A 14,952-nucleotide genomic window follows, 5' to 3' on the forward strand; every position below is an offset into this window, starting at 1 on the left:
GATCTTAAATGAAGTAGTTAATTGACAGTAACTCTTTCTCATTTTGTCCGATCTCAATGCAAGGAAAACGAGAGTAATAGAAGGAAGAAAACGTGGGATGTATGGGAACAAGGGGGCAAAGAAAATTGGGGAGGAAAATGATGCTACAAAGTTCAGAAATTTCCCCCCAAAATTTATCTCACGGGAATTCTTAATTTCTACCCAAATTAGGTTTTTAAGCAACATTTCTCTAGATTTTTTAGCTGGGTTACCTCGAATTAACATGCACCAGAGCAAACGATAGTTTGCATCAGGACATCTCTACTCAAATGATGATGTGTTGATCCTTAAATATGCCACTTGACTCTTAAAAAAGCATTGTTCTCATTTTTAAGTACAACAAAAGATTTGGAATGCAACTCGTGAATGAGTGTAATGTCGCAAGGGAAATCATCCTTACCTTTAAATGCAGCGATGAGGTACGTCAATAGAGAAACTCTTCAATGGCCATCGCTTTTCTCAAAAAAGAAAAAAGAAAGAAAACCATCGCTGAAATGCTTGCAATGGTTATCTCTTGTCTAGTCCAATCCTATATATATATATATATATATATATAAAACTAAAAAAATTTGCAAAGAGCCTAAATTTACTGCACTTTTATCGATTTAGTTATAAACTTTTTAATTTTGTCAACTCAGTATTATATTTTTTCACATTTTGCTAATCGAGTCCATCCATTTAATTTTGATAAGAAGTCGCTAACATAGATGCCGAACATCATACATGGCACAAACTTTTAATAATATTTTAGTAGTTTTTTTTTTAATTTTTAATTTTTAATTTTCTTCTCTTTTTCTTCTTTTTTCCCTTCCCATATTCCTCTTCTAGCTAGTTGCCAAGCCTTGACGATGGCTAACGATTAGCTAGAGATGAGGGCTAGTGAGGTTGACCTCAATGGCCTCGGGCGGGGAAGCCTCACCTAGCCACTGATGAGGCTCCTTACTAGGGGCAGGTGAGGCTTGCCCTTGCCAATGGTCGATGAGGGTGAGTTTCGCTAGAGGTTGGCAAGGTCAATCTAATTGGCCCTTGCCTATGGCCATCGCCGAGGCCTAACGACTAGCTAGAGGAAAAAGAAAAGAAGAAAAAAAGAGGAATAAATAAATAAATCCAAACAATTATTAAAATATTATTAAAAATTATTTATGTTAGCATCGATTATATCACTCGGAACCCGATGCTCAAGTTAGTAATTTCGGAAAAATTGGTTATATGAATTTAATCGACAAAATGTGAAAAGATTTAGAATTTAATTGAAAAAATTAAGAAAATTTAGGATTGAATTGGCAATAGTGCAATAGATTTATAATTTTTTTTTTACAACTTTTGCTATATAAAATTGCATAAACTGTCAAAAGAAATACCAGCCAGGGATGCATATTCATTCCAATTTAACTCGAGAACCATATCGAATTGACCTTATCTAACAGTTTGCACGTAGTTGCCTTGACTGGTCTAATTCTTGATTTAGAATCTTGAATTTAATTTGAGGTGAAATTTGGATTGAACCAATTTTGATTGACTCGCAAGCTTCTTAAGTTGTCATGTTTGGTTCTTTCTAGTTTCTAGTAATGGGGTCATTTTAGACATGCTTTGTTTTTGTTTTGTGAATGCTGTCGGACTGTGATTGCTTCCAAAACTTGATCAAATTGCTGATGAACAATTAATTTCCTTCTAAAACTTGGTCGATTATAATACTTTATTATTCATTTGACTTGTAAACATCTATCTTTGATCGTAATAAATCAATGTGTACATAAATCATCGCACTTTGTTATTGTCCGATACAACATGCAAAAATAAAATTCAATATCGATGAAAACAATCCGATTATTTTGAAATAATTTAACTTAATTTTTTTTTTTTTTTTTTTTGGATAAAAGTTAAAATTTTCAATTTGCACCACTGGCTCAGGTGGCTTTGCTGGGTAGGCTCCAGACCTCCACGGGGAGGTTGGGAGTTCGAAACCCCTGCAACGTTGCAGGGAGGCTTGTGGATCATTAAGCGATTTAAGCGTAGCGTCACTGGGGTTTACGGCACTGTCCATGAGCCCTTAATTGGAAAAAAAAAAATTCTATAAAAAAAGTGATTATGGAAATATATTCTATTAACTAAAGAAGGCGTTCCGCAGAAGATTTAACTTTGACCTAACTTCCGCCGCCCAGCAATAGCATCGCACGGAATGGATAATGACAATTACCCCAGGGGACGCTGCGTTGACCTAATTTGACCCCGATCTCCCACGAGGGCCCCACTCATTCCTCCACGTCCGTCCGACGCGTCCCGCCCCTCCACGCTCCAATATGCGACTCTCTTTTATTTATTTTATTTTTATTTCAATTGGACGGGGAAAATAAAATTTTAAAAATTATAAAAAGCAGCAAAAACACGCCAGAAGCGGACAAAAGACAACAAGAACCGAACCCCTCCAATTGCGTCACCGAAAGAAAGCTCGATCGCCCCCTCAAAAGAAAAAAGAAAAAATTCTCTCTCTCTCTCTCCCCAATCGCGGCCGAAATCCGAATTCCGAAATTCCGAAATTCCTCTCCTCCGTCGCGGATTCCCTCCGAGATCGTCCTTCAGGTGAGCTCCGATCCCGCCTCCTCCCTCGCTCCGATTCGGCGCCTGTTTCTCTCTCGATGATCCCGCCGTCCTCCTCGCCGCGGTGAATCGGACGTGCTCCTCGTCGGTGGGTTTCCGGCGCTTCATGCATGGCGTTGTCGGTGGTTTTCTATTTCTCTCGTCCTCGTGTCTGCTTTTCCCGGCCGCCGGCGCTAGGGTTTTAGGGGAATCGGCGTCGCCGTGGGGGGCGATCGCGCGTTTTTCGGCCGCCGTGATCGGGCGCGGTCCCGCTCCCCCTCGCGAAACCCTAGGGCTCCCGTTTCCCGTGTCGGGGAGTCGTGCGGCTCCGCGATCGGATTCCGTTTTGGCTGAGTAGTAGGGAAAAGTAGTCGGAACGACGGTTTCTTGAGTAGTTCTGGTTTTGTGTGAGGCGTTTTGTAGCTAGATGGAAGCGGATGATCCCGTGGGAATCGGAGACCGTTAGTGATGGTTTTTCTCGGTGTGGTGACGGTCTTACGGCTTTTTCAGGGTTTGGAGATTCTATTCATGATGTAAGGTTGCATGAGTTATGGGATTCTAGGCGGGGTGGCAGAGGCCAATTACGGAAATTACGGAAATTACGTTTTCTCACTTTCTCGCGAGAGGAGATATCTATATCTCATCCGTAGAGAGTACATACGCACTTAATAATGTCGTGATCGCGACTTAGCTCTCCAAGTTAAATTAAAAACTTTGCTTTTTACACGTCGACGATAATTTTAAGATAACAATTTATTGCTGGCGATATGTTTAAGGCTAATACCATTTCTAATACAGGATCGAATGCAATGGGACGGCAGAGGGTTCAGTCCACTTAGAAGGATAAGGTTGTTTTTTTTATGTAATTTGTTATTTGAAAAGAGTTCTCTGTGATTTTGGATGCTTGACTGACAGAATCATGCCAATGACCCAAATGAGTTTCAGCATAAGAAGAAATAAACCATTAGAATGATTCTCTTGACCTCAACTTCTTGAGTATATTTGTTCACACGGTGCACGCGAAATGTCTGGAAAACAGGAAGCCCTACAATCAGCAGTTACTACAACTAAAAGATTAAAAAAAAAAAAAAACCTTTATTTCAATTTCTGTTTTCTCACTTCTAAGTTAATCATGTCTTTATGTACCATATTTGTACTTTTTTCTGTTTTAGTGGAGGAGTTTCCTGTGAAGTTGCCTTTGTTGCGATCTGTGATGGTCTAGATCATTTGCTTCTCCGTTCAATGAATCTTTCCTGGAGGATAACTTTTTCTATGATTAGATGAAATTTCTAAAAGTTTGGATGATTTTGCTGCCTTAGTTATTACATTCAAGAAGCAATTGATGTCCCCTTGCACTTCATATTCCACATTCTGCTTATGATTTGTTACTGATTCTGTGGGTGTTTTTTTTGCTTTCCTGCATTTGGTTGCAGTTTTCTACTTGCTGACATATTGTAATCCTAACATGAAGATCTGAACTTTGTCCGTCTTTCAATGTGGCTCTAGCAGACAATTTCTGCAATCTACACTTTACTTTCCACCAGTAACCATAGAACCTTCAAGCATGTCAAGTGGAGCGGTTAGAAGAGTCTCACGTCAAGATATACAACTGGTAAGCCGGAAAATGAGTTTTTAACTCTACGTGATCTATTTGTCAATTTTTCATATCATTCAGAGACTCTTGATGTAGAAGTCTGATATTTTTCTGCCTGATGTTTCTCTTTGACAGGTTCAAAACCTGATTGAACGATGTCTACAGCTTTACATGAACCAGAAGGAAGTTGTGGATACACTGTTGGCGCAGGCAAAAATTGATCCTGGTTTTACTGAACTTGGTACCCAACCTATTTTACTTTTTACTGATTGTTGCATCGACATTTGTTTTACCTGAGTCATGTAGGCATCGTGTAAAGACATCACGCTATGCCAGTCACCGGCATTTTGTTGATATGTTGGAGGCATTTATAGCGTATCCTGAGAGCATTAGGTAATATGTTGGAGGCATTTGTAGTGTATCCTGAACACAATCAGATGTGTTTGCATGTGGAAAATTCTTCATGGCTATTAGTTTGAAATGATGTAAAGGTTAGACTTAGACCTTAAGTTCCATCAAGATCGAAGGTGCTGACGTGTTATTTTTTTCTTTATGGAGAATTGTTTGGAGAAATAATGTGAACAATCTGAGATGCTTCTAAACATCCCAAGACATTTCTACTCATTTCCTATATGCACTTAGAGGAAACCCCTTGTTTCCCAAGAATTTTCAGCATCCTGTGTGAGAATTTTAACGGATGAATGTCACCATTGAAGTTGAAGTCGAAAGCATGTGATTATTAGGGATTATCTTTCCTCATGAAAGCTCTTTCGTTTCTTTCCGCAGCAGGCGATATGTTATTTCTTGGTTTTTTTTGGGGGCGGGGTATGTAACTAAATGTCCTTCTGTCCTTTACTGCTTATTTCCAAGCCTGCTCCCTGACTGAAAGAGAACCTGGCAAATAAATAGTGGGGCTTGCATGGGGAAGTTTCCTGAGTTATCGCTTTAAGAGAATTGCAAGTGATGGCTCCTGTTGCTTCAATATGAAGATGACAATATATAGACATGGCCAAGATCCTCTCCTTTTGCTTATCTGTAGTTGAGGAATCCCTATGTGCTTTCTGGGGAATGAAGACCAATTTAGACAGCTTTTCTGTTTTCTTCCCTGAAAATTAGGGCAGAGGAAGATACTTTTTTCCTGAGGTATCTGGCCTCTCATAAAGTACTTTTCTATGTTTGCTTGAGAATATTGAATTTGACCAAATCTCCGACTGCCTAGTCCTGAACTTTAGCGTTCACAATTTAACTTGGGGCTGTACAGCAGAATAAAGATTTTAAGCAATGTCCCTCTTTCATATCGTGGATATTGTTTTTGAGCTGATAATCCAGTAGATGTGGTATCCTATTAAGATAGGAAGCAGCAGAACAGACCAACTCCATCTCTGGCAGGGAAAACTGTATTGGAAATTTCAGTTTGTCCCTACATCACCAATGGTCTTGTCATTGAAATGCAGAAATTGGGCATTTTTCTTAATTGGGTATAATCTAATGCATTTTGAATCCGTCAGCATATTTACAAGGCTTAGATATTTATGGATTATGGATTTGAGACCTAGCCATGATGATTGATCTTCAGAGTTTTCTCTCAAGCTTTATTTTCTTTTTTTATTGGTTTATCTATTCAAGGAGACATCATGAAAATGTAACATCACTATCTTCTTATTCTGTGTGGTCTGAGAAATTGAGTTCTTAAAACTTGAGAACATCAAAGGGTTAGTAGTCTAATTATTTCTATATCTACTTGATGTAACATAATTTCCCAAAAGCAGTTATGGCCAGATGAAAATATCTAGCTGTATAATGGTTGGACAAAACAACTGAGTAGAGCAACAGTGATGTCATGTTTGTAGTTTTAGTATTCAATCATGCGTTTCCTAATGAGTATTTGCTTATTATCTGCTTTTTCGGTGGCTGCTAACTTTTAAAATTTGAGTTTTATGACATTCGGAAAAGGCATACTGTTCTGGTTGCAAGAGTCCTATTCAGATAGGTCTTTCAATAGTAAAATACTATTTGTTGATTTTTTTCAGTCTGGCAAAAGCTGGAGGAGGAGAACCGAGATTTTTTCAACGCCTATTACTTGAGATTGATGGTAAAACAGCAGATATTGGAATTCAACAAGTTGCTTGAGCAACAGGTTCAATTGATGCGGCAGATGCAATCTAGTGGAGCGTCTGCTCTTCCAACTTCTAATGGAACTCATATGCCAACATGTAAGATTGCATCTACTATGGTTTTGTTTCTGTTGACTGTGATGAACACTTTCCGTGGTTACCGTGATATTCAGGATAAGTTTGTTGTCTACCCTCAAATAATATGTTTATTTTTATGGTCAAACAAATGATATTTGAAGTGTGCAAATTTGCATTTGAAACTCTTATTCTGTTGTTATCTTATAGTATTATTACCGAGGTTAGTGGTTTTTTTTTTTAAGTATTATTTTTTAAATAAATAAAATTATTTATTTATTTATTTAAATTTTGTTGTCGTTGTTGGTCGTGCATATGGTCTCATATGGGTGAATCCGAGGAACAAATGTTGTTTTATGAGGTGAACCTTTTAAATGTCTCTGCTTATTGGCTTAGAACTTTTAATGTAGATTGTTCTCTCCCTTTGTTTCTGCTCTTTTTGTGGGGGAAAGAAGCAGATAATTTAAAAGAGAAAAACTGTTGAAATGGAAAGAGCAGATGTTTATTCACGGCTAAATTCCGTTCACATTGATCATTTCTGCTTTTTACATCTTCTGGGTTTTACATCTTGCAAGTTCCACTCCCCAACCCGCCCGCAGCCCACCCTCCTTTTCCGTTGTTTAATTCATACCTTACTCTACTAATATTACTTGGCAATGCGTTTAACAGTGCCTCAGAATCCAGCATGCTATGCGACAGGACCAGCATTGGGTGCGGAAAACATTCAGCGACCCCTTGCTTCTGGTTTAACTAATGCATTCACCAATGGTGGCCCACCACTACCTACAAGTTTGCACGCTGCAATGCAAATGTCTGCTCATGCCAGTAGGATTGATGCTCCACCTAATATGCTTTCTAGTCAGACCTCAAACATGGGGGGTCTGGTGCAAGGGATTAATGGGGGAATGATTAAAACTGAAGCTGGCTATTCTGGTGCTTCACCGTACATGTTTGGCTCTGATCACAGTGTCCTGGAAACACGCCCACCTATTGGCGACACATCTGTTGCATCTTTCAGTAGTGTAGACTCTACATCGCAACCCATCAATGAAGCCCTTTTGGATGCAGACAGTTCTTCATTTGGTTTTTTGGGTCAAATCCCCAGAAATTTCAGTCTATCAGACCTGACAGCGGACTTCTCTCAAAGTTCTGGTTTGTCCGGTTTGTCCTTTTCTCTTTCCATGTGTGGCTAGATTTGATCTTACATCATCCTTTTGGCATATTAATGTCCACTGAGATCCAACTTTTCCTAGACTTGAGAATTGTTAGTCTCGCTACATATGTGTCAATAGTTTGCTTTGCAATAGCCTCATGAATAACACTTCTGGCTCTAAATTTGTTCAGATATACTGGAGAGCTATCCTCGTTCACCTTTCTTAGCAACAGATAATGAGAACTTTCTGGATTCTCGTGAAAGGGGAGAACAAGGTAAGTATCCTCTGGCTCTATTTTAGGATTTGGTGCCATCCTGCAAAGACCTATTCAGATAATATGTTGGTGTTACAGGAGACAACAGGCGGTTGGACCCTATATCAGAAAGCTTGAATTATGGAGATTTTGGCAGTGAATAGCAACTATTTGAACGGTACGTTGTTGCTGATCATGCTGTATATAGGGTCCTTGTTTTTTGGATGGATGAGAGCATGTTACCCTGAGCTGGAACTCTTTTTCCTAAGCTCGTGTCACTTGTTTTGTGTTTACAAGCAGGTATATCGTCATCGTAGGAGAAGAGAGTGTGTACATAGTCACTTAGGAGGAAGATGCTTAAGACTTGGTCCTCAAAGACATCGATTGTTTTGTAAAAAAAGAATTGCTGACTGACATCCCGGAGTAGTGATGATGACGATGGGAGCACACTTGTCCTCGAAGAAACAGAGATGAATAATGTGGGAACATGGACCCATATATGACTCCGGAATTCTCATCGAGATGAATTATCTAGGCTTGTACTAGGATTCATTTACTGTGCTGCGTTTGGTGTGTTGAAGGCTTAGCGTCTGTGATTTGACTGCTTCTTTTAGGTATACTCACACAGGTTTTGATGTGACTGATGGTTTGCATTTCCTTTTGTGCTCCCTGTTGGCATTTTGTAATTGTTTGATATGGTGTCAAATGTATATATCAGTTTGGTACTTTTGGGGAGAGATTTAAACAGGTGGTTTTGTTGTTCTTCCGTTGCTTCCCTCCGTGTTCTTTTCATTCACCTGAGGCATGGTTCCTGCATGAGCTTTCGTTTTCTTCCAAGCGTCGAAGGAGTTGGGGCTCTTGACTAGGCTGGGAAGCGCATGCGTCGGCCTACTTTTTGATGTGATTTAGAAATCAAAGTAAATCAAACCGTATCGTAATTAGGAACAAAAACAAAATTAGTTTTTGCAATTGATTTCATTGGAAAACGAACTGAACCATTTTTCTTTGTTTTTTTTTTTTTTTTTTTTTTTTTTTTTGTTTTTAATTCGCCATACTAGCTTAGGAGCATTTACTTCAAGAACAAACCGAAAGTCTGCACTTAACAATACATAAATTGGCAACAAATGGAAGTAAAACCTCCTTCGAATTTAAAAACAATTAGACTCTTCATAGGGAAGTGGGCAAAGCACTCGAGATTAACAGGTCATACATTTTAAGTTATAAAAATTTGGGCCAGTTTGGTTTAGTTTGTGAACCATTTTCTCGAAAACGTCCTCTTCAGCCAAACCAAATAGCAGAAAACAGTGCTTCGGTTTGGTTAAATGGTTCGAAACGTTTTCTGCTAACCCATACCCACGATCATGTACCGGAGAGGAGTTAAATAAGAGTTCTCGGTAGATCAAGCCATGTCTTGTTGGAAAGAATTGTCTTGAAACCTTCCGTTGCTCCCCCAGAGTGGTAAAACAACCACCCAGAGGTGAACACTACTTTTACCAAAAAGAAAATATGGCGAGAACCGGAAGCAATAGCTTACATAGACAAATCCTGCTCCCTCTCTCGTACTCGTGGCTAAACTCATTTTCTTTGTGGTAGAGAGCAACGGCCAAAGTAAGAATCACTGGGAAGCAGGGAACCATAACTTTGACATCATTTTCAGAGTTATTACACTAGGAATAGAAGCCAGGGCCCAGGACAGGGCAAAGCACCTACGAGATTTCCCAATTTGGGGCAAGCAACTAAGCTGGTCCAGTCCTAAGAGCAGTGTCCAAATCAGATATCAGATCACTCACGTCCTCGATTCCCACAGATATTCGAATGAGATCCTCTGTCAGGCCCCGAGCTTCACGGACCATGGCCGGTATGCTGGCATGGGACATAAAGCATGGCATGCTGATGAGGGACTTCACGCTCCCTGTCAATCAAATTCAACAAGTGAAAATTCAAGTTACCCCCAACGGTGGTTGTGAGCACCGGTTGGCACAGTCCACACACAATCCAATTAAAGCATTCAAAATGTTCATTTCATGTGTGCATAACTAAGACATGACATGTTCCAAATTTTCGATCCACTTAGTTTAGGAAACAGATTCTTCTGCAATTTTAATCAACTGAAAGGTGACTGCAGGTGACTGCATCACATTTCTATGGATTTTTTATTTTTTATTTTTTTTACTTTACTGAATGGGGACTGAATTGGGACTAGCTAGATCCCATAAGTATTAACCATAAATCTGTTAAGGACCAGCTGCCAATGATATTTTGAACTTGAGGTTATATAAGATGAGAAAGAACTAAGCCAGACTCACTCTAAGAAGCAGATTACAAACACCGAGTTGTGTATGTTGCTTCACAAATGTTATGTTGAAAGACAAAGTAGCGCAATATTTTACTATGCTATCTTTACGATGAAAGGAACTAACTACACAGAATGGTAAGAATTTAATGCAATTGTCCACCATATTTACTGCAAAAATCCACCAAGTTCACTTAAAGATGAAACTGCTAGAGTTTGGAGCAAGTTTAGTTCAGGGAAATTACCAAAACTAACAGTTATACTGAAGTACTTGGTGGTCTCAACAATATGCTTTGACAGTGCCACTGATCCTGTTAAAAAGCTAAACACAGATCCAGCACCCTTAGCCTGCAATGACAATTAAGGTCAATATGGATTCTTCAGCACCAAAGTGGAAGTCTCAGTTCCACTGAGTACCTGAGTGTAGTGCAAGGCACGCCCAGGATGATCAGGGAGACCAGCATAATTGACTTTCTTTACTCGGGGATGGGAAGATAGAAACTCGGCTATTTTCTGTGCATTCTCCTGCCCAAAGATGTATATTGGTTTCAAGATTAAATTTCTAGGCATGCTTAGATTAGCATACTGGATGCTAATTCAAATGAAAGTGGGAAAAGCACAATCAACAGAAAAAGCAGGTATAGTCTTAAAGCAGACTCGAAGCTGCACCTGTTGCTTCTCAATCCGTAGAGCCATGGTCTTAATACCTCGCAAGCAGATCCAACAGTCAAATGGAGCTAGACCAGAACCTTCGGCATTTTGGAGGAAATATAGCTGTTTTGCCAAGCTGGAACACATGAAAACAGGGAAATAAAACAAGAAAAATTTTGTAAGGGTTGACAGGGGCAAAAGTCAGCAACAACCAAATGTCAGAAGGTAAATAAATCTAAGAAAAGCATTTTGACACCAAGCTAACATCATCCAGTGGACTATGGCATATTTATGCAACTCCCCACATGAGGATGTGTTCCATTGGAAAGATAAGAATTTCATGCAATCCAAATTTGATAATGCAAATACCATATGGAACATAATAGGTGCTTTCACCAAGAGACTGGTTGGAGAATAAACTGAAATTACACCAGCAATACCAAAGGCAAGAGACTTGGAATGAAACACATGATGCCAGAGATCCAGATAGAAATGGTGCCAAGCAATATAAAAAACATGTGCAACAAATGAAGTTTCAAGTTCAGTTAACTCTGGGATATTATCTTAAAACTTAAAGTTCAGATAACCAATTACTGAAAAGCCCATCCAGAAAGGGAAATCATGGTAACTAAGTACTTAATTATCCGAACATTGAACTTTCATACAGAAGACCAATACATGGAAAGCTTGTATTAAAGTGCAAATCTGGTAATACAGTTTTTTCCTTTTTGCCAGACTATTAAGCAAAGTTAAAGCATGTAAACAGATAATTGTCTGCATCAAGGACTTCAAAAGGGGTTTTGCAAGAAGCAATTTAGGGACTTGAAGAAAACCGATGTTGAAGCCGCTAACTTTTCACATCTAACAGTAGCACCTAACAGTAATCAAGATTAAAAAATTGACTTCCAGATCTACAGCCGTACAGATACCGAGGTGGGTTTCCTCTATTCATAACTATTTGCATATGCCTTCTCAAGAGAACTAGTTTCGTGTTTGCAGTTCTTACCTTTCCCCTTTCACCGCAAGCACACCCGCCATGACATCACTATGCCCAGATATGAATTTAGTGGCAGAATGCATTACAATATCTGAAAGAAAGGACACATACAAATAAGCAACATGCAATTTGCATTGGGTACATATTCATATAACATCTACTGCAAAATCTGGCCACCTGCTCCCAGTTCCAGTGGTTGTGATAATACAGGTGACATGATACTATTATCCACCAATACAAGGGCACCATGAGCATGAGCTATCTCCGCTATTTTCTAGAAGGCACAAAAAAAAGAAGCATTTTTCCATCAGAGATATGCAACAGGACAGTACTCTCAAAGAAACAAGAAATCAAGTAAAGAGCCAGAAAAATATGCTGTATAAATTGTAAATGCATCCACAGTCTGCATTACATACCATGCGTGATAAGGATTTTGCCATTTGTTAACAAGAAAACATTCCTATTTGTTTACGGGTAAGAGGAGTATTTTTCGAAGACAGAATTGATATTCCTTGACCTCATTGCAAAAGACCTACTAATAGAAACTTTACGGGCATAACGAATGTTAACTTTACAAATTACTAACAGCACTGACAGTATGAAGCAAGGGCTCTAGTGTATGAATAGGACCTCAATATCCACATTATTTATGAACATGCACATATTTTATCCAATGTTTGCATTAGAATTTACACGAGTTCAACCACCTTTTCTCATATATAAGTCGCTTGACAAAGATTAGAACTCATGCTGCTACTTAAGAATTTTCAAGCAAATTTTCAGAAAAAAGACAACAATTTTGTGGGGAAAACTTAAAATGAATGCAAACAAGCACTCGCATAGAAGTGCACATGGATGTGTATTCTAAAAGTACTTCTGCTATCCTGATATGCAAAGAAATCTGTGATGAAGGAGAGCACTTACTCGTATATCCGAAATTTGTTGCCGTGGATTGGTGGGACTTTCTAACCAGACAAGCTTGGTGGAGGGACCAACAGCAGATGCCACCTCATGTAGATCACTTGTATTTACCCGCCTAAAACATTAATTTGGCAATTAAAATAGGTAAATTGTATTCAGAAGAAATGAACAAAAGTAGAAATGAAACTGACTTCACCACAACTCCAGATTTTGGAGTTACTTGGGACAACAGACGATCGGAACCACCATAAAGGTCATCTCCAGCAACAATTTCCTCACCTGCACATTTTTTTTGCCCACCCTGCTAATTGGCACATGAAACAACAAAAAACATCTTCCAAGCAACCACAGAAAAGAAGGGAGAAAGAATGCCTTTGCACATATCCCAAAATTCATTTTCATCAAGCTGAGTACTTAGAAAAGAGAAGCGAAACATATAAAACAAAGCATGCAAAGAGTAACTACCATTTGAAAGGAGATGAGTGACGGCGGCCAAAGCAGCCATTCCACTAGTGAAGCAAAATGCTCTATCGGCTTTGTCCAGCTTTGCGAGGAGGCTAAGGAATCCAAACATCCCTTAAACATAAGTAAGCTCAAGAAGAAAACAGAAGACTGCGAGATGCTTTGTCATAGCAAGTTGCGAATCTAGAAGCATCAAGCATGATCATACCTCTCTAGCGCATCCCGAGTGGGATTTCCACTCCTGGTGTAATCATAGGGACCATTTTCTGTGGCTGAAGGCTGCAAATTTTAGCTAGTTGAAAGTCATATAAGAAAGAATTCACTGCAGTATTTGCAATGTTACACGTACACACCAATACATTCCCCTTTCGAAAAAATTTCAATTTCATATTTCTTGGCTAAGCCCAATCAAATAGGAACAAGAAGGAGGCATCGATCACAGCAAGTTCCGACCGAATCTTACTTGCTTAAACGTAGCCGTTTGGTAAATCGGCGTGCTGATCGCCCCGTAAGGATCGAATTTGTTCTCGAAATTCATCAACAGCGTCGACACGCCGGGCTCCTTCACTTCGATTTCTGAAAGCACAACAGAACATCAGGCAAAAAAAAACAAAAGAGCAGGAGTCGCAGCTAAAAGACAATCAGACAGAGGGAGGGAGGGAGGGAGGGAGGGAGGGAGAACACACCGGGAGAGCACTCGGCGACGCCATCGGCGACGGCGGAAGCGCTCACGTCCATGTCCCTATCAATACAACACCTCAATCCCGGCTTCCTCGCCCGCGACACCAATCGCTTCCCCTTCCCCGCCGAACTCGCTCTCTCCTCGAATCGGAAGCTCAAAGGGAGCCTCGCCGCCGTCGCAAAACCCTGCGAAAAGCCAACCACCATCAGAGCCGCAATAAAACCAGCCGAGAACCGCGCGCCTCTATCCAACGCCATTTCGGTCGCGGAAACTCGGGGAGAGAGAGAGAGAGAGAGAGAGAGAGAGAGAGAGAACCGTGAAACGAATGGGAAGAAGAGAGATCGGGGGATCGGTAATGACTCACGCGATCGTCGAGCTCGGACGAGAGCGGGCTAAATGCGGCGGACCTCAGCGAAATGGAGGACAGAGACATTGTCGAGCGAGGGAGGTAGAAAGGGCGAGAGGGTTTTGGCGACACGACGAGAGAGAAGACGAAGAAGACGACGGCAAGCGTGCGAGCGCTGACGTTGTTGTTGAGGTCGGTCGGACAGGGTTTTTCGGCGCGACATAGGCGCCCGGCTGCGCCAGCGACGGAGGGTCTCTTCCAGCAACGTGCTTCGAGTGCGGACCGTACTGAAAATAAACACGACATATTTTCAATAATTCCATTTTCTTTACCCCAAAATAAATTAATTTATTTTTAGTACGTGGAAAGCCGGACTCGGAAATCACGGGTCAATCTTTTCCCAATTTGATTCTTATTCATATATATAGAACTCGAAATTCATCTTTTAAGTGATATGGAAACGCATTTTTTAGGGTGAACTTGGTTTTTTTCTTACAAAAGTCATCTTCATTATTATCGTGGATTTAGTTAATTAATTAATAGCTGCAAGTATAGTTTTCTATAATTTATAACAATGGGGACGGGTCTCATTTCATTTAATTCATTGTCCATCGCTATTAAAAAACGGTCTTGTCATTAGGCAGAATTTGATAGTCTTGTGCCAAAAAAAAAACACGGATCTTCTTCCTTATTGGTATATGTAAGAGCTAGCGATTAATGGTGCTTGTGAGAAAAATAAATATGACATAGTAAATAATAACAAAAATTGATAGATCTAAAAAAATGACCAAATG

At 39.9% G+C, this 14,952-nt stretch overlaps 2 protein-coding genes across 9 annotated transcripts; one reads left to right on the forward strand and one right to left on the reverse strand.

Moving 5' to 3' along the window:
- The first annotated feature begins 2,451 nt into the window (after nt 1-2,451).
- LOC104444225 lies at nt 2,452-8,572 on the forward strand. Of its 7 annotated transcripts, none has more exons than XM_039314830.1 (9): nt 2,452-2,619; nt 3,415-3,464; nt 4,050-4,228; nt 4,346-4,451; nt 6,241-6,423; nt 7,069-7,560; nt 7,744-7,827; nt 7,906-7,984; nt 8,107-8,572. In XM_039314830.1, exons 3-8 carry the CDS (start codon nt 4,181-4,183, stop codon nt 7,968-7,970), a joined length of 978 nt encoding a protein of 325 aa, XP_039170764.1. In that variant the 5' UTR covers nt 2,452-2,619; nt 3,415-3,464; nt 4,050-4,180; the 3' UTR covers nt 7,971-7,984; nt 8,107-8,572. The 7 variants fall into 7 exon arrangements, with proteins under 7 accessions (XP_039170764.1, XP_039170770.1, XP_010056174.1 ...); XM_039314836.1 differs by having other exon boundaries at nt 4,088-4,228; XM_010057872.3 differs by having other exon boundaries at nt 4,123-4,228.
- A 658-nt stretch (nt 8,573-9,230) lies between these two features.
- LOC104444253 (cystathionine beta-lyase, chloroplastic) lies at nt 9,231-14,424 on the reverse strand. Of its 2 annotated transcripts, none has more exons than XM_010057903.3 (13): nt 14,177-14,424; nt 13,817-13,997; nt 13,594-13,706; nt 13,339-13,409; nt 13,134-13,225; nt 12,860-12,947; nt 12,672-12,783; nt 11,925-12,021; nt 11,757-11,838; nt 10,769-10,886; nt 10,517-10,624; nt 10,345-10,447; nt 9,231-9,718 (listed from the first exon to the last, which is right to left on the reverse strand). In XM_010057903.3, the coding sequence occupies exons 1-13, from the start codon at nt 14,243-14,245 to the stop codon at nt 9,543-9,545; spliced, it is 1,410 nt and encodes a 469-aa protein (XP_010056205.1). In that variant the 5' UTR covers nt 14,246-14,424; the 3' UTR covers nt 9,231-9,542. The 2 variants fall into 2 exon arrangements, with proteins under 2 accessions (XP_010056205.1, XP_010056212.1); XM_010057910.2 differs by having other exon boundaries at nt 14,128-14,423.
- Nucleotides 14,425-14,952: the final 528 nt, after the last annotated feature.

The sequence above is a fragment of the Eucalyptus grandis genome, chromosome 1 (genome assembly GCF_016545825.1).
Source record: "Eucalyptus grandis isolate ANBG69807.140 chromosome 1, ASM1654582v1, whole genome shotgun sequence".
Taxonomy (NCBI): Eukaryota; Viridiplantae; Streptophyta; class Magnoliopsida; order Myrtales; family Myrtaceae; genus Eucalyptus; species Eucalyptus grandis.

Excerpts from the sequence above, each read along its gene's own strand:
- LOC104444253 (XM_010057903.3), bottom strand. The coding sequence starts at position 14,245 with ATGTCTCTGTCCTCCATTTCGCTGAGGTCCGCCGCATTTAGCCCGCTC. Across the intron at positions 13,226-13,338 it reads ACTCGGGATGCGCTAGAGAG|CCTCCTCGCAAAGCTGGACA; the intron begins GTATGATCATGC and ends TGGATTCCTTAG. Across the intron at positions 11,839-11,924 it reads ACCACTGGAACTGGGAGCAG|ATATTGTAATGCATTCTGCC; the intron begins GTGGCCAGATTT and ends CCTTTCTTTCAG.
- LOC104444225 (XM_010057872.3), top strand. The coding sequence starts at position 3,421 with ATGCAATGGGACGGCAGAGGGTTCAGTCCACTTAGAAGGATAAG. Across the intron at positions 6,424-7,068 it reads TGGAACTCATATGCCAACAT|TGCCTCAGAATCCAGCATGC; the intron begins GTAAGATTGCAT and ends TGCGTTTAACAG. Across the intron at positions 7,828-7,905 it reads TCGTGAAAGGGGAGAACAAG|GAGACAACAGGCGGTTGGAC; the intron begins GTAAGTATCCTC and ends TTGGTGTTACAG.